This window comes from Mirounga leonina, unplaced genomic scaffold, assembly GCF_011800145.1.
Source record: "Mirounga leonina isolate KUSES-001 unplaced genomic scaffold, KU_Mleo_1.0 Mir_180, whole genome shotgun sequence".
NCBI lineage: Eukaryota > Metazoa > Chordata > Mammalia > Carnivora > Phocidae > Mirounga > Mirounga leonina.
This window is the reverse complement of record NW_023270469.1, coordinates 28,700,507-28,724,582: the sequence shown is the minus strand read 5'-3', so window position 1 is coordinate 28,724,582 and position 24,076 is coordinate 28,700,507. Positions and strand designations below refer to the sequence as shown.

The 24,076-nt window shown below is 46.2% G+C and overlaps 1 protein-coding gene and 1 long non-coding RNA gene across 6 annotated transcripts; one reads left to right on the top strand and one right to left on the bottom strand.

Annotated features, from left to right (window-relative positions):
* Positions 1 to 5,942: 5,942 nt before the first annotated feature.
* On the bottom strand, positions 5,943 to 16,100 carry LOC118023780. 5 transcript variants are annotated; one of them, XR_004682889.1, is made up of 6 exons: positions 15,967 to 16,100; positions 13,659 to 13,708; positions 13,190 to 13,235; positions 12,312 to 12,434; positions 10,834 to 10,899; positions 5,943 to 6,219 (listed from the first exon to the last, which is right to left on the bottom strand). It is a non-coding gene; the product is annotated as an uncharacterized LOC118023780 (long non-coding RNA). The 5 variants fall into 5 exon arrangements; XR_004682887.1 differs by lacking the exon at positions 13,190 to 13,235; XR_004682888.1 differs by lacking the exons at positions 13,190 to 13,235; positions 15,967 to 16,100 and adding an exon at positions 15,682 to 15,700.
* A 1,844-nt stretch (positions 16,101 to 17,944) lies between these two features.
* IRX5 (iroquois homeobox 5) lies at positions 17,945 to 21,662 on the top strand. The gene is made up of 3 exons (XM_035025195.1): positions 17,945 to 18,633; positions 19,695 to 20,100; positions 20,255 to 21,662. Exons 1-3 carry the CDS (start codon positions 18,385 to 18,387, stop codon positions 21,049 to 21,051), a joined length of 1,452 nt encoding a protein of 483 aa, XP_034881086.1. The 5' UTR covers positions 17,945 to 18,384; the 3' UTR covers positions 21,052 to 21,662.
* The last annotated feature ends 2,414 nt before the right edge of the window (positions 21,663 to 24,076 follow it).

Here is a 24,076-nt window from a genome sequence, read left to right as displayed (position 1 = left end):
CAAAGGGCTAGATTTGATGGTTTTCAATCTCATTGGACTTAACCACACTGTGCATGTTTCAGTGTCTTCGGCTTCTGAGATGCTGCTGTCCCTGGGTTCTTTGGCCTCTGACTCTGTTGCTTTTGTAGACCACCTCCCTTGATGTACCTCTCAAGGGTGACTGCTCTCTGGGGTGCAGCCTTCCCTTCAGGACGGTTCCCTTACTCAAACCCTGGTCTCAGATTTTCAGCTGTCTACTGGGACAGCTCCCGATCACCCCTCTGTCCTCTCTGCCCTGAGTCTACTTCTTCCCATGCCCTCCTGAACATGTTGTATTGGTTCATAACATCACTCTTGCCCTAGTTATGAAATAAGGTCAGTGTTACTCTCATAGCTTCTATCAGGTTGGGTCAACTTTACCTTCTAAAACCTCTTAAATCCCACACCTCTGTCTGTTCCTACTATCATGCAAGCCTCCCCCACTACCAACATTCCCCACCAGGGTGGGACATTTGTTGGGATTGATGAGCCTACATTTACTAGCCCCTCAAAACCAACTGTTTGGACCACACGGTGTCTTTTTTTCCCATCAGACCCACTCTCTTGGGATCTCAGTCCCAGAACACCAACACCACCACCTGATTGCCTAAGTTCTGTGGACACCCTCATTGCCATACTTTTCCTTCACCCTCATGTGAAACCAGTCACCAAGCCCTTTTATTTCTAGCATCTCAGTGTTTCCCATCAATCCTTCAACACCTCTCCTTCCCTTGTCCCTCTCCTAACTCAGACAACTGTTCCCTCCCTCTTGAACACTTACCGGCAACCATCAGCCAACTAGTCTCTCACCACCCCATCTTGGTGGCCTCCAGGGCACTCCCCCACCAGCCACCACCAAAGAGGTATCTGTAAAACGCACACCTGATCAGGTGGACCTAAGATGAAATCCAAGCTCCTCTCGCCAGGCAGATGAAACCCCTCTGTAGCCCGGCCCTGCTGCCTCTCATATCTCTTTCCCATCATCCCCCACACTCTTCCTGCTTGGCTCCAACTTCTCAGACTCCCAAATGCATCAGGCTCTCCTGCTCTTTGGTCTTTGCTCCCCTTGCGTGGAGCCCTCTTCCTTCAGGGCTCAACCCTAATGTCCGTCTCCTCTGGGAAGCCTTCCTTGACCTTGTCCGTCGTCTATCAGGCTTGGTTAGGAACTGTGCCCCTGTGGTCCCACAGCATCTGGCTTTCCCTCTTACTGTGCTGGGCTGAGATGGTGAAATGGTCTGTTTAAGCCCCGTCTCCATAGTAGAGGCTAAGCCCTGTGGTCCATAAGCAAACACTGCCTGGTGTCCACCATTTCATCTCCAGGCCTGAGCCCCATGCTCCCTTTACTGAATTCAGGGAATTCAGTAAAGTTCCCTTTACTGAATTCAGGGAACAGGTCGGATTCATATTTGGCTCCCTAGATTTATCACAACGCTTAGGATCAGCAGGTAGGAGTAAATAGTAGTGAACGAATGCGATATTCTACTGGCTGAAATTCAGTTCTGAGATTAACATGCTTGAACTTGCTACTTATACCCATGTTTGGTGCCCAAATGTCAGTATGCCCTGTACAGATGGCAAGTAGACATTTATTTCTGACATACACAGAATAAGATAGACCATGAATCGGATTGTGATACAGAACCAGGGACAGGCGTCTTCAAGTTGGCTGCATGTGCCCTTTGCTTTAGATTCCAAAGATCCTCCTTATTACTTACTAGCTAGTCATTTCATCCTGCTGGGACTCAGTTTCTTCATATGTAAAATGAGTCTTTCCCAGCTTCAAAAGCCTGTAAGAGGAAGTGGCCTGCTATTCTTACGCATTGAGTTTGAAAGGTATTTTGAATAAGAAGGCTCCTGGAAAAAATAAAATACTCTACCAAGGCGTCTTGCAACTCACACTGCAGCATGTTCATACATGAAAGTTTAAAGATGGCGAGTAGGTTAAGGTAATTTAGCAATAAGTTGTTCTAAAAACATTTTGTGGAGAATATATATATATAAACAATTATAGACAAAATTATAAAGTGTCTGGTATTTTAAAAAACTATACAGAGAATTCAGCAATCATGGCGGAGTCAGGAAGTCTAGTGGTAACCAACCTATGATTTGCAGTATTTGTAAAAAAATTTTAAAAAACTGACTAAAACTGCACCATTTTATTTTTTAAACTGCTAAACAATATTACAAGATGATTCCGCAATGCTTCCTCTTCATATATACGCAAAACTTTTAAGTCGCTGACCTAGTGTAGCTCTTCCACAAAATATGATTCGTGTTGGCGATGCCACAGAGTCGGGTATATTGGGATCAATATTATTACATATAAAACCGTGAGTACCTTAATTTTTGTCTTAATTTAATTTACCTTAATTTACTTAGTACTGAGTACCTTAATTTAATGTCTTTTATAATCACTTTGATCAAATCTATGATTTATACAAATGTAAAGAAACTCTAATAGACCCTTAGGTCTCTTCCTTTTCCAAGTTCCCAAGTTCAAGGGGCCTTGGTGATATTAGAACTTCCTATTTTAGTTTCCTAAAATTAGACGCATATTTAGAAAAGGACCTTAACAATCTTACCACCTTAAGCACTTAAAAAAAAAAGAGAGAGCAGAAATATTTGTATTTTCTTAGCTTACTCAAAATTGTTCCTTAGTAAAGCCATCAGCTCTCTCTATACGTTACAAATCTTTTCTTGATGTAAAGGTTTATCTATATGTGATCTTGCAGTTTTCATTTTGGAGCTTTAAGAACTTTAAGTTCTTTTGTTATTTAAAGCCCAAAATAAACAAAAATCGTAAGAAGTATGATAGTCTTATAGATTATGCATTTAAGACACCAGAAAAGTATAAAACCTCTTACTCCTTATCAAACATGAAGGGAGGGAAATAAACTATTTTGTTTTACACACACACACACACACACACACACACACACGCAAACAGATGGAGGCTTACAAGCTGAAACATACTTCTAAGCCCTAGTTTTAGTTGGAAGAGTATCCATTTGTTTTTTCCCCTCAAACCCATGTATTTAAATTCAAGTATGACTCTTTTAAACAGCATGCCTCATTTCGGGTGAGTTCGTAAAACATAGGAAGCTGTTAAATAGACTTTTTGGCAGTGACGCACCCCTTCGATGCCCCAGAAATTCTAGCCAGACCAGATTCCACTCCACTTTCAACAAACCACACACGAGCTCATTTCCGTCTCTTTGCTGATATCCTCCTCCGTATCACGTATATGCTCCTTCAAAATTTGTCTGTCATTTCCCCCGTGAGGCCTGCTCTGCCAGTTCCAGCTGGCCTAGGCTTTCTCCTGAGTTCTGAAGGTTCTGGATTTCTAGTAATGCACAGTCATGTTGGTCTCTCAGTTTCTTTTTACTTTCTCCCCTGTCCCCACCCCCTAATCTATGCCCTATGAGGACCAGGCTAAGAGAAGAGGGGGACTGTATTGCCTATGGCCTTCTTTGCTGTTCAGTTCCCAGTGCCTAGAGGTGGCGGAACATGGGGTGCTTCTATAGCTGCTTAATGATGAGTGACCTCCTGGTATTTAAAGCTCGCACATGCACGTGCTATCTTTTATCCAGGTCCTTTTTAAGGGCAAGGACTATTTTATTGTCTTAGGTCATTTCTATCACTGTGGTCATAAACATAACGGGCTAAAGATAGAAACTATATTTAGAAGCACTGAAAGATTGGGGTCCTCTGAGCCTAGTGCCTCACTCGAAAAAGTTAAAGATTTATAATTTTGACTTTTGTTAGCAGGATCACTGTAACCAGTAAATAACATCCAATGCTTCTGAAAACGAAATGGAGCTCAGTCTTTGGTGAGAATTCTAAAGTCAATATATGTAATGGTGAAAAATCAGAGTAAAAATGGTCCTCGAAAAATCTTTCCAGTGGGTCTCCCCCCAGATATAGCATACATGGTTTGTACATGTCTCATTATGTCGAGGTAAATATAATAAAACAGTATAATTTCCACTAGGGTTGGAAACAGAGCTGTTTCTTCCGGTAAGCATCGTATAAAGTAGCTGCATTTTTAGGGGTCGAGTAGTAGGAAAAGACACTTTTTGGTTTTTATTCCTTCCGTTTTCTTACAAACACAAGTCTTATAGTCGAATTAAATGAGCATGAAATGCAACACTACAGAAAACCAACTGTTAAGATAATGAATTAACTCTACAAATAAAAACTCCAGGCACGCGGATAGTGACAAGAGCATGAGTCTATCAGTTCAGAAGCTATTACAATATATCCTTGAATGCCAAGTCTCTACTAACACTTGGACAATACCCCCTACATTTCTCCAAGTTACCCGTCAGCTCTGCAGCATCTTCTCTACAGTATATCTCTACCTTTACGTAAAAATTGTTTACCTCCCCCCCACCAAAAAAAAAGCAGCAATTTTTTTCAAACGTATTTCTCTAAAAATAAGAACCAAATCTAGGTTGTGGAGAACTGTTTTTGATATCTGGCTACAAGTTATTCAAGATAGTCTGCATATTTTAAAATCAGAAACAAATCCAGTTAAAGCAAAGCCACCGCAAAAATGTCAATGTCCGCCTTGTCGTCCCTCTTCCACACATACAAAATCAAGTCTAGTCGTAAAAAAGAAAGACTCTGTGTAATTATCATATGACCCACAATTGCACTCCTGGGCATTTTTCCTAGGAAAAATGAAAATTTATGTTCACACAAAAACCTGTACACGAATGTTTATAGCAGTTTTATTCGTAACAGTCAGGAACTGGAAACAAGCCTGAAGTCCCAACCGGTGAATGGTTAAACAATCTGCGGGACCACCAGACCCTGGAATACTACCCGACAATAAAAAAGAACAAAGTCCTGAGAAGCGCAAGTTGAATCTCCAGAAAAAATATGCTGAGTGAGAAAGGCCAATCCCCCAGGGGAGCACACACTAGAATCCCACTTATAGCACGCTCTGGCAAAGACCACATGATAGAGATGGGGAACAGGCGAGTGGTTGCTGGGGTTAAGGAGAAGTGAGTATGGATATGAAAGGGTAACAGGAGGAATCCCTGTGGGGATGGGAATGTTCTGTACCGTGACTGTATCAGTGTTAAGGCCCATAAAGCCCAGGCTGCGATACTATTATACTACATATTACAAGTGTCCCCATTGGGCAAAACTGGGTGAAAAGTACAAGGGATCCCTCCATTAGTTAGTACTAGTGCCTGTGAAATCTGTACTTATCTTGAAATATAAAGTTTAGTTAAAAATTTAAAAAGAAATATTCTAGCCTAAAAAATTTACTTGACCATGTTGAGACCCGAGCTTAAGAACACATCACAGCACCTTTGATGCTTTCTAAAAACTACAGAGTGGACAGAGTACAAAGTGGGTCAAGCACAAAATCGTGACCCGCAGCTGCTTCTACAGGTGTTACCAGCACCTGTGACTCTCCCGCTTCCTCGGCGAGGACCGTCTCTGATCACACAGACGCCCTCGCACAGAGGCCAGAGGATTGAATCCTTCTGTTTTCCTACAGCTGCCACAGGCCACAACAAGGCACTTCCCAATGGCAAGGCAACCCATTATTAGTCTACACAAATGTAAGAACTCTGTGAGAGAACTGGATGTAACCTTATTTACATAAATCAAATATTCAAACATGTAACAAATGATCTGCCTGTTAAGGCAACATTTTCTTGTATCTGAGTTGAGCGAACAGATTTTGTGAGGAGAACTGTTCTATTCCAGGGGGACTAATATAGAGAAATAAAATATATGTATGGATTCCTTTCAAGTCTTTTTTTCTCCTATAAATATAATAGTTGTACGGGCGGCGCTGGACTGCTAGAAGAATCGCTATGGTGGAGATAGGGATTTTTTTTTGGAACCCTCTTTTTCGAGTACAAACATGCATTCAATCCAATAAAGACATTTTAGAAGAAAAGTCAACATATAGAATTGATTTTATTTTTTCTATACTTTGATTCAAAGAGAAAATGTTTGGTGATACTCTACAATACTAATCATTTCAAATAAAATGGATGATGAAGAAGAGCATGACCTTCTTTTGCATAACAACTGAGGATCTGAATTGGAAAAATATTTTTGTCTATAAATAGGAATATCCAAAACAATTTAAACCTCTTGCGCACTTGACTGTTCCAGGTCCTTTGCATCTAGATTGAACAGACCACAGGAAGTTTCAAAGCCCGATAGCTGAATCTAAAAGGAAAAGAAAAAGATTCATTTAGTTGTCATGGTCGCTGTCACCATCAATCCCTAATATCTCAGACTTCCCGGACCGCACTCAACTTCGCCATGCCGCTTTATGCTTGGGAGAAGACAAATCACTAATCAATTATGTACACTAATTAAAAATGCTACCTTTAGGAGGTGTTTTCATACCTTAGTAATAGGGGTGAGTATTTCCTCTCACCGCTGACTTTGAAACCTTTTCGCTATCACATTAGGCAGGATGCACTGAACATTTGCAAACACTTAATGCTACAGTCTACATACACTATCGAATCGCCCTCCAAAAGCGGTGCTACGATTCTGCAACTGGTTGAGGTCACATGGAAAATAGAATTATATGCTAATTTGTTCCTACATTAAGTTATCATAGAAGGTCAGACCAAACACAGCACAATGAATTCTAGAAAAAAAATTAACTAAGTAGATTGGTATGTACCGTATCAAAGTAAACTGTTTATCTCAATAGATACAAATACAAGCAAGATTTTTTTAAATGAGGGCATTTTCTCCTTTTCAAAAAATAAATGTTTTAACTAACCCCAGGCAATGACTTGCATGATTTGAAAACACTCTATATAAATAATTTTTCCCTAAAGAAGAACAAGGGCAGAGTATTTTTTTCAAGGGGGAAAAAATGGAGAAGGACATAGCATCCAAAAGAGAATAATTTCCCCAGAAGAAGCCTTCCTTTATCTACATATTTATTAAAACTTACTTCACATAAGTAGTTGTACATCTGCACTGTAAAATGAACACACAGGTTTAAACTACATGATGGGGTCAAGAGGTGCTGACTATAATACATGTATTATTTAACTCCAAAGTAAACTAAACAACAATATAGATGTTTTCATTAGCCTAGATCTGTCTGAAAAAAAAAATGTTTTATTTAAAAAAACCATTGCGAAAAAACCCTATATTCATTTCTTTTTCTGGAAGTTATATCTACAGACATCCCCTTATCCATGGATAAGCTGTATAGATTCTACATCAACTTAAAAAACAACAACTATAAAGCGAATTGATTGAAGAATTTGTGGGCTACCAGTTTTGTATATGATGATGGTGTACTCCTCACAGTTCTATTTTCAAAGGTCCGTTTATAGAAAAAGGGAAAGAATCTGGGTGAAGGGGTGAAGGAGAAATGAAATCTTACAGCATTTGAAACCATGGGACCAGTATTTTATAAAGCATCCAATCTACTGCAGAACACAACTAAGACGAGTGACAGAGATCATCTGTGTCACACCCTTAGGCAAAATCCTGGGGAAGAAAAAAACAGTAATTTTTTTGTTCTAGAGTCTATCCTTTTTTCCATTAAAAGACAGGTTTATATTTTTCATTTTATTGCAACATTTCCAATGCCGTCCTATAAGAGAACGAGCACTCACAAAAAGCCATCTGAATTTTCTTTCACTCGGAACTCATTTTTAATTTTTAGAGGAACTTTACCTACTACTTTTTTAATAAGATGCCATTACTATTAGTTATCATAAGATATGCTGGATTCCCATGAAGTATCAGTTTGACATCTTGCTCAAATACTTACTTTTCTGCTATTTATTACCAGCAATGTTTACCCTATTTTCTCCTAACCAAGTTAGATATGAAGATACTTCTTCAGGCACAAAGTCTTCAGGCTCCTTGATGGATTATAAAATACAGCTATATACTTCTCCACTATTATTCTTGTTTGAAGGACCTCATGTATTGGGATCTCAAAAAGTTGAGAATTACATTCAAAAAAAGGAAGGGAAGTCGGACAAAAATGAAAACATGCACTGATGCCTAAGTAAATTAATCTTCATTCCCACTGAAAGCAATCTGATGTCCAGGGACTGGGAATTATTCTACCATAAAATACGGCACATTAAATACTACAATAACCCATTTGAGATGTCCTAAGATAATGATTATGTCATCTACAAATGATCGTACATAGAGTTATATTTTAATATTCATTACTGGAGGTTCTAATGCAAAATATGTTGAAATGGTGAAAATAGTCGGTTAAAGATAAGATCAAGCAAATCAAATTCTGTAAACTGAAAGTAAGACTCAAAATAAGATCTGAAAAAAAAGAATGGATAAAAGTAAAGGCAAAATATTTGGACCCTGGTTGTAATCACAAACAACACTATCATTCCTGATGGTTTGCATATAAAACTCCTTATCTCCACTAGCTAGTTGAAAGGATGAAAAGCTTCTTACAACCAGCGAAAAAGAAAGTCTTTACCAGGCTCCTCGAAAAAGCTCATTTTCACATTACTCAGGCTTCATTATGCTAAATCAATATTCGTTTAGTCACTGGGGTTATTGACATATTTTAAAATAAAAGTATACCCTTCAGCTACTGCACTCATTACAGGTAATTTGTCTTGTCAGAGAGCAGGGAATATTATCCTAGTCTTTCAGGGGCTGACAGCCCATGGAAATACCTCCCCATGGTTACAACTGTAAATAATTTTAAGGTAAAATATTGAAAAATCAATGACTGTTTCCTGCAATCTGTCACAAACAAATCAATCATAATCTGTACTGCCAGAGAGTATGATTTGAAGGAGATGGGAGCAGATGTAATTCTTGGCTGAAATCTCTCATTTCAAAATCACTTCACATAATGGTGTCATCATTTAAACACTCAACAGTCAGTGCAACTGCCACTGTAACATCTAGTTGGACAAAACCACAAGGAGGAGGAGGAGAAAACGCCATCGCCATTATGTTAACAAACATTTAATTTTAATGGCTGCAGCATTAGTAAATTTCAGCTGAAAACAGTTTCACCTGTCCCCTTTCACAGTCCTACATTAATCAAGGCTGCCGTTCTACGTACGAATGCTTAATAAATTAGCCTCTGACTCAAAACTTGACTCTCCCACATACACCTTTTATTTTCAAGGTCTGTTATAGAGAATGAAATTTGGAATTAATAAATAAGACATCTGGATTGTAGAATATCCATAATTCTGCCCATATAACAAAGACAAAAAATAGTGTCATAGATGTCAAGATTATACTTTTAAAGTAGGTTTAAAGGTCTCAGTTGCCCGGATATTAAATTTTATATTTTCCTTCTATTAATACATATTACATTTCAACTTTGTAATATTGTAGCCTATTTTAAGATGACCAGCAAGACCCAGTCAATTCAAAAATACCTTCGCATTCTACACCCAAGCTATAGACTGGTATTTTAAAAACTGAAGTAATAACCCAAGTATCTGAAGTGTAAAAGTTGGTCAAGGTCCTAATATTGAATTGTTTTGTGAATGTAAACTGCTTTCCAAGTGATCGCTTTGATATCACCATTTTTTCTAGGCTACATTGTAACGGCTTACTCGGCTTACAACCTCTACCTCGGCATCAATACAAGAATCTGAGATTGGTACTTCTTGTTCTGTTAACCAAAAACATCATTTGATTTAAAGATCAAAGAGTCTTTTTTCTGCAGGTTTTTGTTTTTAAATGTACACTAGCCCTTTTAATGGAAGAACTTGCTTTTAGCTACCACATTGCTTACCAATTTCCGAATTATATCACTGGACACCATGAAACCCTTTATTATCCTATTAATACCCCTCTATAGGTATAGTTCAAGAAGTAGATGGGTTTTGGTGACTAGAAAAGTATATCATTTTTCTTAAAAGGGAAAAAAAAATAGATATAAATACCATTCCACAACTTAAGCCTATATAAACATTCTTAGACCCAGGCATAAAAGGGTTTTAGTCTGTTTTTAATTTCACCTGCATATTCAGTGTGGCAACACAGCATGAGGAGACAGAAGCTTTTCTTATGGATACCAACTGAGCGTGAATTCTGTCCTTCAAGAATCTTTGAGTCATTCTTTAACACTACCATTAGATTTTTGAAAACAGAAAAAACACCCGGGTAAATGATCAAAGATATCATCCAGAGGAAAACAGAGTCCTCCATTCCATGTGAAACCCTGCAACAGCTGCAGAGGAAGCGGCAAGCCAAGCTAGTGAGAGGAAAAGCAAAGTATTACCCGTAGCCTAGGACTGCAAGGAAAATGGAAAGGGACCTCAAGGGGTGAACAAGGAAAAGGACCCATGTGTGTGTGAGCCCCTGCGCCAGAGCTGCCCAGCCTGGGCCCAGCTCCCTCCCTGGCAGAGCTCTGGAGCCAGCTGTCAAACACCAAGGCTCGCACTCAGAGTAGGCCTGAGACTGGCAGTGGATGGCCCTGCAGAGAGTGCCTTCCCAGAGAAGGCAACAAAGATTGGGAGGTAAACGAGGACAGCCAAGCAACATGCCGAATGCACGCACATCAGCCACAAACTACGATGACGTCTACTAGAACTGGGGAGGCCACCATCACAGATCTAACTCTCAGAAAGAAGCTATTTTAAGGGTGCTGAGTACGCCTAGATGAGATTTCTCAGCTCTCCCAGCACAGCCCACAGCCCTTGGAGAAACAGCTCAAAACTCAGCACGGGAAAGTCAGATCGTTACATACCCCACACTTAAAGAAATTGCTGCCTGGTAGATAAAGTTCTTATATGTAATAAAGGCTCAGGATTACAGAGGAAAGTATTCTTTTAAAAGAGATAATATTACCTCCCTATCTTCCGAATCTCCTCCTTCCGATAGCCAGTATAGTAGCTCCATTATGAACTGTAGACTCTTAAAAAGAAAAACAGCAATAGTTAGCTTCATCTTTCCTTCCACTTCCTTCCTTCATGGAATTACAATTTAATTACCAATACTTCGATTGATTTTATTCCTGAATGACACATTTCTCAAAAAGCATACTCTATTTCCACTAGAGAACATTTAGTACAACCTTCTCAATTAATCAACCATAACCCATTACTGTTGAAAGGACATGTTTTCTTCATATTTTTTTAAAAAACGGGACCCTCCCACCTGTTTTATATAAAAGGAGTACTAGTTTTAATACATTTGAGTATCATTAATATACATGAAATATGAATCTTAATAATAAATTTTGGCTGACAACAGATATAAGACAAAACCCACTTGCATATATGTTTAGATTTTTCCTGCATTTTTCCTTAGGGGGGGGAAACCCACCCAACCCTCTGTCTTTTAAATTCAACAACTTTACATGTGGTTAAAAACAACAACAATAACAACAACAACAACAACAAAGATGAAGCTTAAAGGCAAACGGGGAGGAATCAGACTGCTCACTGCTTCACATTTTCCTTGGATTCCTGTTGTGCATTTTCTAACTGGCTGTAAGGCATCAGCCCCTGGTCACACATGAAACCCTGTCTCCATAAGACCCAGTCACCGACAGGGGAACACAAGTGTGTTATTTAAAAACAACTATATATCACTTCACCTTTATGTTAAAAATCACCTTCTGCCCTTCGAAAGTTTATGGAGAAGCAGTTGCTCTGCTGCAGGCTGTCCTGACTAGAGTTGCCTTCTGTTTCAATTAGCCTTTTCTCCTTTGGTCCTATAGCCATCTTTTTTACTTAACAAAATATTCTCTATCACTAAACCCAGTTCCTTGCTCTCCCCAATAGACAACACGAATATTCTGCAAAATAATTTTTTCTCATCTGCTTATATTCAGCAGCCCCTATTCTGATGAGAAATGACAAGCTTTACACACACCTGTACACCCTTTGAATTAAAAGAGTTTAGAACCCATGCCTGGAGCTGATCCTCCCATTAAGTTTACTCTTAAAAGAACTGGGTAATGAAAATAATCAAAAACTGTAATTTGGTATAAACAGATTATTTCCTTTAAATAATAATCCCATTTCTATGAAATATAACCTCAGTCTTGACTTTTATGGAAAGCACTGAGTTTAAAAATTTCGCCATCCAATGATATCATTAAAAATTAATTATTCAATGTATTTCCACGAATCAGAAATTTTTCTGTTTACTGAACTTTGTTTAATGCATTTAGTAAAATTTTAATAATCAAAGGCCTCAAGTGACATTCTTTACAATTTGTACTTAGTTCCTATTACTAATATAAATACTTTGGTAAAACCAACACTGACGCTATTTTGGGTTTACTCCACACACAAACACACCGTGTTGCAGACACTCACTTGCAGATGAGCTTGGGGATATGCAAGGACAAATTTCAGCCAACATTTGGAGGAACCCCATCGTTCAGAAGTGAACTTAGCTGAAAACACCCAAATGTATTATGGAAGCATCATACTTATAACCTGCACACACATAAAAAAATAAAAATGATTCTGTTTAAAGAAACACAGAAGACTAGTTAAATACTTTGGGGATGTTAGATATGAATACCTAATATAATTTCCTCCAAGGTATCACTCCATATTATGCCAAATAAACAAATAAAGGCTGTATCGAGGTGTGGAATATCATTAGCCTGAGAAAAGGCTAGAAAAATGAATTACCTAAATGACAACTGCAGGAGAAAATTATATTTCCTTCCCCTGAACAAATGTTAAGTGCATCTTTACTAATAAAGATTTAAACCTGAACTACATTAGAATATACTGGTTTTCAATTTTCCAGCATCCAAGTTAATTTGCCAAGCTAAATTGGTGCTTAGGTATATTCTAGCTATAAAACTACTGCAAATTTATGCAGAAATAAGTTATAAGTATCACACTTCGGAGCAGTGCTGTGACAGCAAACCCCAGTCATTATTGCACAAGAAAGAAACAATTCCAGGATTTTACATCTTCTTAGGGTTGCATCATTTGCATCTTTTAAGAACAATTATTCTCTATAAAACAGCTAACAATATACCAAAAAGATGTTAAAATTAAAGGAGCCAATAAAACGTAGAAATTGAAGAGAAAAACACACAGATGTTGAGCTATTACCACACAAAAAAGGCTGTGCTACCTCAGAGTTAAAACATTATACCAAAATATGATACTGTTTTCATATTCTATTATAAAGAACACGTTTAATTCACTTAGGACTACGCGATTTCACTTACTTGCACGTTATCAACTGAAGAGCATTTAAATTTTTCCTAAGGATTTCTATAATGTAAAAATATATTAACAATTATGTGGTGTTATTCATTAAGACAGACAATAGGTAATTGGTTCCCATTCTTATTTCATTTCTTTTAAGGCAGCATATAAAATTTGAAAATAACACATGGATAATAGCATAGGGATGCCGATCTTAGCTGCCAGGACAAAAATTTTGATGGGGGACGTTGGGGGATAAGTAAAGCAATTATCTCAAAATTAATGCTCTTGTTTTAGTTTCAGCAAACAAATCTAAATAAGTCTTTTTTTGATTTTAGTTTACCATGTAATTCTAGCCAGCTAATCATCCTTGGAGTCACGAATGAGCTGTGAGTATACACCTGGCTTCTCCGATCATATGCCTATGGCCTCCTCCACTTTCATTTCCTCTTTCTACAATGAGTTTTAATATTAAAGGAAAACACTCACACATCTTATATACACCATTGATGGACAGCCAGCTTCCAGGAAATCATGAGCTACAAAGAGAGGGGGGAAATCTTAATGCAATACTTATGTTAAAGGGTATTAGGTGCTGGGTGAGCCAAGGGTAATGTAATCAGCAGCAGCCCTCTTGCTATTGTTTTTGCATTCAGAAATCTGACGTAAAGGGCAGTAATATTATTTTAGTGGTCGCCCAGGTTATGATTCAGATCCTTAAACTAATAAGAGGCTAAATGCACTACCTTCACTCGCTCATAATTCGAATTTATAGACAATATTTGGGAAGAAATAAAAACAGTTTTCTTCTATTTCTGGAAATAAAAACGAGGCATTCCATAAACAAGTTAAGTACCTGGTGATGTGAAAAGAGAAACTACTTTAGATCATTAAAACATTCTAGGAGATGGTTTTCCGAAATATAAAGTGACATAAATTTCTCATATATTTACCTTTTTATTATATTCCTGTCTCTGCACATCAAGCAAGCTTTCCTCTACAGATTTATTCTCAACACTAATAAATGTTTGCTTAATAACAGACTGTCCCATTTATGCTTTTCTTTCTAAATTAGCAACCACGACTCCACAAAGAGCACAAAGAAAGCTGACAAAGGCATGGCCAAAAAGCCTCAAGTAGTATGACTACATGCCAGAGCACTTAACATTAAACTACCATTTCTCTCGAAAACTTCTGTTGCCAGAGTGCTCACAAAATCTGGAAGCTCGAAGACAGGTTTCAAGTGCAATTAAATTCTCCAAAAGCAAAACTGTACAAAAATATGCCGCCCTTCTTATGTCACCATTTTATAGAAAACATTTTCTCAGGATCTTAATTAAGATAACGATGCACACCTGTGTCAACATTCTCTGGCAAGACAGCCTTATCAATCATAATCCTTTAAGTACACTCCAAAACAGCAAAGCGATATGACAGAAGCAATCTGTTGCCTTTCCTAGCTCCGGTGTTGTGTCTCTCGCACAAGAATGATGAGATCTTTAAAATACAGCAGACCTACTTTTATGAGTCTTTAAAGTTTTAACTGTAAACAGTTATTACACTAAATAAACAGGAATAACCTCTTTTGCACTTGATTTAAACGATGACAACTGTACAGCCAAAACTCGAACAGCAAGCTCTGCAGCCATGTCTTAGTAATACAACTGTGGATCTTATGTTAAAGCTTGAAATTTTAAGAGTTACGCATAACTGGATCCGTGCGGACATGACGACCCAATAAACCTTCAGGAAGTCTTAAAATTACAATTTGTTAAAGTCCTACGTTAAAAGCAATCAGGGCATGCCTATCCCCAGTCTAAGTTGAAATGTTCAGAAAGATATAAATGCAAGAGTAACCCCCGGCCCCCCGCCAAAAATGGAGTCATTTTGGTAAAGTGGAACGAGAGGGAGAGAGCTCCCACCTCTGCGGGGGGAGAAAGCTTCAGTGACCAGAGACCAGTGAAACTACAGCTTAACAAGTAAGCAGGTTCCCAAACGGGAAAGCTGATGAATAAAGGAGAAGAAAGGCAGGGGAGAGAGGACCTTAACCGTCACCACCACCAAGATGAAAAGGTAAAAACCTCGTGTTTACCAGCAAAAACGTAAAAACGTTCACAGGAACACTGAGACACCCCGCCAGATGCTATTTGAATCCCCATCTGCCTGCTAATGATCATTTCTTCCATTTCACATATTAACACAAGTCTGAGACGCCGGGCGGCCGTGGCCCGCCGAGCAGCGGAGCCATCAATGTGCAAATAAAGCAGAAAATAGAGACATCCTTAAGAAATGAGTCTTAAATTTGACGTAGAGCGGAGGTGACAACCACAGCAACAGAACCATAACTTCGAAATGCTTCAATATCTTTCAGGATTCTCTCCAGACCTTGACACCAAAAAGAAGACAGTAAAAGGAGAGGGGAGGGCGGGGGCGATAGCCTAGCGGCCCAGAGCGGCCGGATGATGTAATGAGGATGTCTCTGTGACAGACTCAGATTCTCGGTGGCACAAACCTCCATGGCTCCGTGTCAGAAAACAGCATCCTGGACGAGAGCCGAGAGGGTGCCGCGGCCGCGCGTGGATGGAGGGGACACGCCCACGCGCGCCCGCCCGGGGACCGTGACATCTGGAGAGGCCCGCCCAACACTCACGCGGCCCACGCCCACCCGGCGCCCGGCGGCGCCCGGGGCAGCGCCGCGTCCATCCGGTCCACGAAGGGACTCGGACGCGGCGCGAGAGGCAGTGAGCCCGGTCGCGGCCGGGCGGGAACGCGGCGGGACGGGGGACCCGGGACTCACCTCTCCTCCGCCGCGCGAGCGCGCGGGCGGCGGACACTGCCCGGTGGCTGGCGCAAGCCCCCGGCGGGCGGCGCGCGCGGGCCGCTACCGACCGTTAGCGCGAGGGGCTGCCGCGGCGGCGGCGGTGGCGGCGGCGGCGGGCGGAGCCGGGGGCGGGCGCTGAGGAGCACAAGGGCCGCGAGGGGCGGGAGCGAAGGGAACGGGGCGGGGTAGCTCCCCGCGACCGCCCGGCCTACACCGAGCCCGGGAGGACACCTCCCCTTGGCTGCCCGAGAAGCCACCACTGGCCAGCCCGGCGCTCCCTCCCGCTCCGGCCGTCCCGGCCGCCGGGCCTCGCCTCAGTCTCGGCAGGCTGGCAGCCACCTGGGCCGGGCTGTGCCCGCCTCCGAGGCCGCCGGCTTCTCGTCTCCATGACAATAGCGCGCCGGCGCCCCGCCCAGCCCCACCCGCTCGGCGCCGGGACTCGGAGGGAAGCGGGCTCACGTCGCCGAGGGGCGGGGCCAATAGAGGCCAGCGTCCAATTAGAGATGGAGGCAGGGAGGGACAGGGCGGGGCTGACCGAGAGATTGTCGATTGTCTGCTTGAGGGGCGGAGCCGGGGGGGAAGCTGACGGAGGGGGAGGAGTTAGCGCGCGTGCGTGAAGTCCGGCCGCCGAGCGCGTCCGAGTTTACTGAGTGGGTTAGTGTGCGGGGACCGGAGCTCCGGAAATGAAGTGTATCTTGCTTGTCAAAGTCATCGCGGGGAACTGTGTAGTTGTCCTCCGGCTTGCGTGTGACCCAATTTTATAAAAGATCACGAAGTCCCTGATAGACTGAGCTCCAGTGGAGTGCCCAACACTGTGCCAGCCCCTGTTTTGGTTCACCAGCGCCCCTGTCTGTCCCAGAGTTCGAGTGTGTCTGGCTTGTGGCCGCGCGGGGTGGAGAGACAGGCAGTGGGTCTGTTTTGTATTCTAACTGTGTGGCCGTCGTGGGCAAGGGCTCTGCCTGTGACTCAGTTGTGTGTGTTTGCCTTGCCAGCGCCTCGCTGAACAAACAGTGGTTGGGTTGGGCAATGCCGAGTGTTTGCAATGGAGCGTGGGCGGGTGCTAAAGTGCAAAGGGGAAGGGGACCCGCACCTTCCACCACCGCCACCCGCCTGGCAGGGGGAGCTGCGGATGGAGAGTCCCGAGGAAGAGGCGGCGAGGCATGGCGGGGGCGTGAGGGCGTGTAGTGGGGTCCGGAGACCTACTCCGGTACAGCTGCTTCTTCGTATGGCAGCTCTTGCCCATTACCTCTCCTCTAGAGAAAGGCTCTCCCGTAGTCCCGGGCCCCGCCCCTCCCTCGCCGTTTGGCGGGGAGTTGGTGGAAGGGAGGCCGGAGACATGCAGACGTCCAAGGCCTGTCTCTCGCCCACCTGCTGCTGCTGGCGGAGAGGGACAGTCATCTCGGCCTCCTCGCGCCCCGGACGAGGGCATCCCTCCGTCTCTCCCAGGGACCTTCATTCCTGGTCTCCAACTTGCTCTCCGGCTCCCTGGCTTGGGGGAGAAGCCAGGGGCGGGTCGGCGACGGTCCGCTTGGGAGCTCAGCCTCTTGCGGAACAAGAAATCCGCTAACTCCGCGGTTTACTGCGGCAAGCACAGAGCAGAGCGTTCGCCGGCGCCCAGTCCCCCGCCTTGCTGCCTTTGTGCTTCGGAGCGACCGGACCCGCCGCCAGGGCCCGCCTTGTGTCGGAACCGCCACTCCACCCCGACTTAGCAGGGAAGGAAAGTTGGAAGAGATCGGCGCGCCTGGGATGTGATTGTCATCCTGGGGCCGGCGCTCGAGAGTCTGAGAAAGAGAGAGAGGCAGAGAGACCCGGGAAAGGGGGTGGGGGGGGGGAGAAAAAGAGGAGGGTGGAGAGGAGGGCCGCGGAGGAGAGGCGGGCGCGAGGGAGGGGCGAGGGGAGCGCCAGCGAGCGGGAGAGGGAGCCGGGGAGGAAGAGGGAGAGGGCGAGGCGCGCCTGGCGGCCGGGTTGGCTGCGGCCGCCCAGAGGTTCCTGCCAGTCCTCCCACCGACTACACCCCGGGAAGGAGGAGCTTCAGGCGCGCACAAGGCGTCAGAATCCTCAATTTCCAACTTAGCATCTTGGCAGGACCTTTGCGAAGCCAAAAGCAGAGCCCCCCAGTGCAAAGAGCGAGGGGGGAAAAGAGAAAGCAGCAAGGGAGGGGGGGGAACCCAGCCGGGGCTAGCAAGGCGCGCAGAGGAGAGGGCTCGGCAGTCGCAGCCGGAGGCGCGCGGGAAGCCAGCGAGGAGGCGCGGCGGGCCGGAGCCCGGGAGCCGGGGCCCGAGAAGCGGCAGCCGGGGGCAGCCGGAGGCCAGGTGCCCGCCCGCTCGCCCTCGCAGGGCGCCGCCCGGCTCGTTGGCGGCCGCGGCGCGGCGCGCCCCATGCCCGTGTGTGGCCATGTCCTACCCGCAGGGCTACTTGTACCAGCCGTCCGCCTCGCTGGCGCTCTACTCGTGCCCGGCGTACAGCACCAGCGTCATCTCGGGACCCCGCACGGATGAGCTCGGCCGCTCGTCGTCGGGCTCCGCATTCTCGCCCTACGCCGGCTCCACCGCCTTCACGGCGCCCTCGCCGGGCTACAACTCGCACCTCCAGTACGGTGCCGACCCCGCGGCCGCCGCCGCCGCCGCCTTCTCCTCGTACGTGGTGAGTGAGCGGGACCCGCGGCAGGCAAGGGCAGCTGGGGCCGCGCGGGGCGGGCGGGGGCTGCGGAGGACACGGGCCTTGGCGCCACCGCGGACCGCCCCCGCCAAGCTCCGCGGCCCCTGCAAACTTGGGCGACTGTCTCGCTCCGCTTCGTCCGGGCCTCGAGCTCAGGAGTTGCTCGGAGAGCGGAGCCGCGTCCTGCTTGGGTCGTTGAGCTGGCGGAGAGGGTTTTTTGGGAGAGGTCGCTGCAATTAAAGAGCAGCATTTGGTTCAAATGTGAGCTCCAGGCCGCCCTGCAAATTTCATTTTATTTTTTTGGTTTTGCCATTCTGGAAAAGTAGTTCAAAAGAAATGGACCAGAAATCTGAGCAGAAGCGTGCTAAGTCTATGTAAATGTGTTTGGCCTCGCCTTTAATTAGTCCTCCAAAATGTTGCAAATCCGTAATCCTATCTTCGCAATCCGATTTGGAGGTATTAAATTTCTGAAAAGTCGGCCGAGCTGCGGTGCATCCGGGATTTTTCGGCCGGGTGCACTTTCTGGAAAAGCGCCGTGGCTTCGGTTTGGGGTAACATTTTTGGAGGGGTGGGAGTGCCCGGACAAGGCTTAGCTTTTCCTTTGCCTTTCTCTGTGGGGGGAAAAATGCCTTGACTTCCCTTGTTCTCTCCCCTTGCGCCTAACGTGCGGCCACCCGGGCACGAAGTGCCGAGTCGCCGCCGCTGCCCAGGCCTCTGTCTGGGTGGAGGGCCTGGCCGAGGTGGCCGGATCTGCGCATGGGGGGCGGACTTGCCCCGGCAGACGGGGGCCCACAGGGTGCCGCTGAGGCCAGGACGGCTCAAGCGCCCGGGAAGGACGGGAGTCAGGAGTTGGCGCCCCCGCTGCCTGCGGAGGAGGAGGAGGAGTTGCCCCTGGGTCTGAGCCCGCCAGCCTTACCCCAGGGGAAGTCGGAGTTTGGGCCTCGCAGCTCGCGGACCCCTGGGCGCAGGGGAAGTGTGCTTCGATCGTCTAGGTGGTCCTGGGGACCACGGCCCACTCTCACCTTCTCTCTGCCTGTTCCTTGCAGGGCTCTCCCTACGATCATACACCGGGCATGGCAGGCTCCCTGGGGTACCACCCATACGCGGCGCCCCTGGGCTCGTACCCCTACGGGGACCCGGCGTACCGGAAGAACGCCACACGAGACGCCACCGCCACGCTCAAGGCCTGGCTCAACGAGCACCGCAAGAACCCCTACCCCACCAAGGGCGAGAAGATCATGCTGGCCATCATCACCAAGATGACCCTCACCCAGGTGTCCACCTGGTTCGCCAACGCGCGCCGGCGCCTCAAGAAGGAGAACAAAATGACGTGGACGCCGCGGAACCGCAGCGAGGACGAGGAGGAGGAGGAGAACATTGATCTGGAGAAGAACGACGAGGATGAGCCCCAGAAGCCGGAGGACAAGGGCGACTCCGAGGGCCCCGAAGCAGGTTGGTGGACGCGGGAAAGGGTGTGTTGGAGCGGGAGTAAGAAGGAAAAGGGGGGCCTGGAGGTTGGGGGCTAGGGTCTCTGCCTTTGCGGGCGGGGGCCTGGGCCCCGCCGCGCGGCCTCCGCGCCCCTGACGGCCTGGGGTTTCGCCCGCAGGAGGAGCGGAGCAGAAGGCGGCTTCGGGCTGCGAACGGCTGCAGGGGCCGCCCACCCCCGCCGGCAAGGAGACGGAGGGCAGCCTCAGCGACTCGGATTTTAAGGAGCCGCCATCCGAGGGCCGTCTGGACGCGCTGCCCGGGCCCCCCCGCGCCGGCGGGCCCTCCCCGGCCGGGCCAGCGACAGCGCGTCTGGCTGAGGACCCGGCCCCTCACTACCCCTCGGGCGCGCCGGCTCCGGGCCCTCACCCAACCGCGGGAGAGCTGCCCCCCGGTCCCGGCGGGCCCTCGGTCATACACTCCCCGCCACCGCCGCCGCCGCAGGCGGTGCTCGCCAAGCCCAAACTGTGGTCTCTGGCAGAGATCGCCACATCCTCGGACAAGGTCAAGGACGGGGGCGGCGGGAGCGAAGGCTCTCCATGCCCACCGTGCCCCGGGCCGGTAGCGGGGCAAACCCTAGGAGGCAGCCGCGCGTCGCCGACCCCGGCGCCATCGCGCTCGCCCTCGGCGCAGTGTCCCTTTCCCGGCGGGACGGTGCTGTCCCGGCCTCTCTACTACACGGCGCCCTTCTATCCCGGCTACACGAACTATGGCTCCTTCGGACACCTTCACGGCCACCCAGGGCCAGGGCCAGGCCCCACAACCGGTCCGGGCTCGCATTTCAATGGATTAAACCAGACCGTGTTGAACCGAGCGGACGCTTTGGCTAAAGACCCGAAAATGTTGCGGAGCCAGTCTCAGCTAGACCTGTGCAAAGACTCTCCCTATGAATTGAAGAAAGGTATGTCCGACATTTAACGCGGGCTGCGTCGGTCCCGGACTTTCCTAATTTATTAAAAAACATGGCCTTGGCAGTTATTTTTCCATCAACAAGAGAGAGAAACAAAACTACCCCTCCTATTAAAAAGTTTATAGTTCATGGAGATGGATGACGTACACATGTAAACATCTCCCCACACGAAAATGTCTTAACCAACCGAAAAGAGAAATTAAAAAAGGATTTGTATTAAATCTTATTCTGTATATTTAATGTAGCATTTTTGTATTTAAATTGATAATTCAATATCTTTGAAGTAAATTATGAAATTAAGACACCTGTACAGGCATTTAATGTTTTTTTTTTGTAATATAAATATATACATTTGTGTTTCCCCCGAAACTGTTTCATAGTTTAAAAATACAAGTTTAATTTAATTTTTTACACCTATTGATTTTTCTGGGTATGAGCTAAAGTATTATTGCAGAAAGGAAACAGGTTATACTCTTAGATTTAAAAAGTAAAAGAAACGGCAGCCGCCTTTGTAAAATGCAAAATATTTAATTAAAAGAGATTTTAACATAATCAGAGCCACTCATTACTCTTTAGAAGCCTCAATAAACTGTCCATCGCCTTGGACAAAAGGTGGAAACTGCAACTTTTTTTTTTTTTTTTTTCTCCGAAGTGGGGAATGAAAGGTTCCACAGAACCTCAGTGTGTCAGGGGGAAACCGTAATTAGGCGGCAAGCCCCGGGGACCCTGGCCTAAGCCGGGAATGCAGATTTGGATCACTGATGCGGGCTGCTTGGGGGAGATTGGACCCTGGAGGAAGGAGGAGAGAGACCCAAGTGTGTGCCCAGAAGGGAGAAGAGATGGCAAAGCCTGCTAGAGACACGCACCACCCGAGCTCCATCGCTTAACCTAATTACTTCCAATCAGTGTCGTGTTTTATGCAAAGCAATCAGCTGGTGAACTTTGCTAATGAGTTCGATTTTATGCCGGATTTAGTCCTTATTACTATTTCAAAGGTGCTGTGGGCTAATGCGGGCGGGGAGCGTTAGGGGATGCCAAGGAGAAGGCTTTCCCAAGTCACTGTTTTCCTTACCCCTTCAAAATTGGGCATTGATCTCTTCGTTGGATTTGATTAAATTAGTAAATGTTCCAGCCGCGACAGTGCGGGTGGTAGGCGGCCCCGTAGATCCCCGCGCAGTAGCGAGGCTGGGGCCGCGGGACCGGCTAGGGGACGGTTCCCCCCTTTCACAGGTAGGTGTCACACTTGTCCTGAATTACAAGCCTGCACTTCGCAGAGTCGGCGATTGGAGAGAGTGGGCGGAAGTGGGGGAGGGAGAGCCACAGTCGCTTGGGGGCAGTGAGGGGAGCCCCGAACGGACCGGAGGGCGCCCCCAGCCCCCGCTCCCGCATGGGCCCCTTTTTGGAGAAGTGGCCTTCAAAAGTTCGAGGACATTTGCCTAGATAATGAGGCTGTTGTGGACTCGATCAGGCTTGTCGTCGCGTTAGCACTTTTCCTGTCTCTCGTTTGAGAGTCCAAGTAGCTACAAAATACGTTCGAGGCTTTATTTTTCTCGTTTTAATCCCGCATGTTTCATCTCAAAATGAAAAATCAGGATGAGTCTCAATCCCAAATGAGGAAGAGACACCGCCCTGTGCCCGAGGCCCGCCAACACTGTCGGTGTTCGCGTCTCCATTTTGCGCGGGAGAGGTGGAACCGGGGGTGTGTTTTACTTCGTGGGAAATTTTCGGTGGTCGGGGGGAGGGGAGGGCTTACAGCAAAAACATACTCCAACGAGGGGAATTAATTTGCTCAATTAAACCCAAGCTTGAGTGTAGAGAGAATGTGTTTGCACATAACAACGGTTTAATTAGGCTAAATCAGAAGGCACATATTTGCATTTCTACTCAAGATTACTTTAACCCTACTTGTTTTTTTAAGCACACCCCAAACTTTCACCGGAGTTTTAACTTTTGCTATTAAAAAAAAAAAAAAACCCGCGAAGGGGCTCCATTCGCTTATTCGAATTTAAACAAGTTTGCAAACTGCATTGTCCAGATGTTTTTGCGAACAGCAGTCGACTTAAGAGTTTAAATTAGTGAGAAAATTCACGCAGGGAAAATGGTTTCAAAGCTGGAAGTGTGAATGATTAAATATGCATGAGATGATCGTATTTTATTTTGTCCCTTTAATTATAAATGATTTTTTTAAACAATTGAATTCCAGAGATGACTTGCCCTACCACCACCCCCCACCCCCGCGCCCCGGCCCCCTCCACCCACCCCGCCGACAGCCTGGTTCACAATCAGCTTTTCCCCCCTGTTGAATATGCAGCCCCAGGAGTCACCTTCTCTTCTAAAAAAGTCAGAAGAATAGGCCAGTCCCCTTCTCTTAAGAGAGAGTTTAAGGACGACATCAACTCTGCGGGGTTTTGGAAGCGCTGGCCCTAAACCCTGCCCAACGATTTTAAAAAGAAAATTACAGGCCTCCTTGTGTTCCCGGGAATATGCAAATGACGCGGAGTGGGCCTCCCAAGTCTGAGCGCAGAGGCTCGGGGCTGAGAGCCGAATGCCCGCGGGGCTCCCTGGGAACGGGAACCGCGCACCGGGGAGCCCGCGGCGTTTCTCCCCAACGAGGGGCTGCGCGAGGAGCCTCCGGGCCAGGGAGCGAAACCACCAGGGGCCGGAAGGCTGGAGCCCGAGTCGCTGCCCCCCTGTCCGTATCCCTCCTGCCCTTGGCCTCTGCAGGGTCTACGGGTTTCTTTGCGTACTTCATCTTGAATACAAGCCTCCAATTAAGTTTGGGGTTTGCTCCTTGCAGAGCTGGGTTTCATGGCCAGTGGTTTTTCTGGTGTCTAGAGACTTTCCAGTCTGAGGGAAGCCTGCCGGGCAGTTCGGGGTTCGGATATTTAGGAGATGTCTCCAGCGTTTAATGCTAGAAGTAGTTTCGTGTCTTAACGGTCCCAAGTGCCTCCTCGAGCCCCGCTTGGCCGCGTCTTGGGCCGTCTCGAAGGCACAGTGTCTTGGAGGCGCTGGGGGCAAACTTCCGGCGTGCAG

Bases quoted from the DNA above. Each gene is read 5' to 3' on its own strand.
- IRX5 (XM_035025195.1), top strand. From the start codon at position 18,385: ATGTCCTACCCGCAGGGCTACTTGTACCAGCCGTCCGCCTCGCTGGCG. The intron at 18,634-19,694 runs GTGAGTGAGCGG...TGTTCCTTGCAG, and splicing joins CCGCCTTCTCCTCGTACGTG to GGCTCTCCCTACGATCATAC. The intron at 20,101-20,254 runs GTTGGTGGACGC...TTTCGCCCGCAG, and splicing joins CTCCGAGGGCCCCGAAGCAG to GAGGAGCGGAGCAGAAGGCG.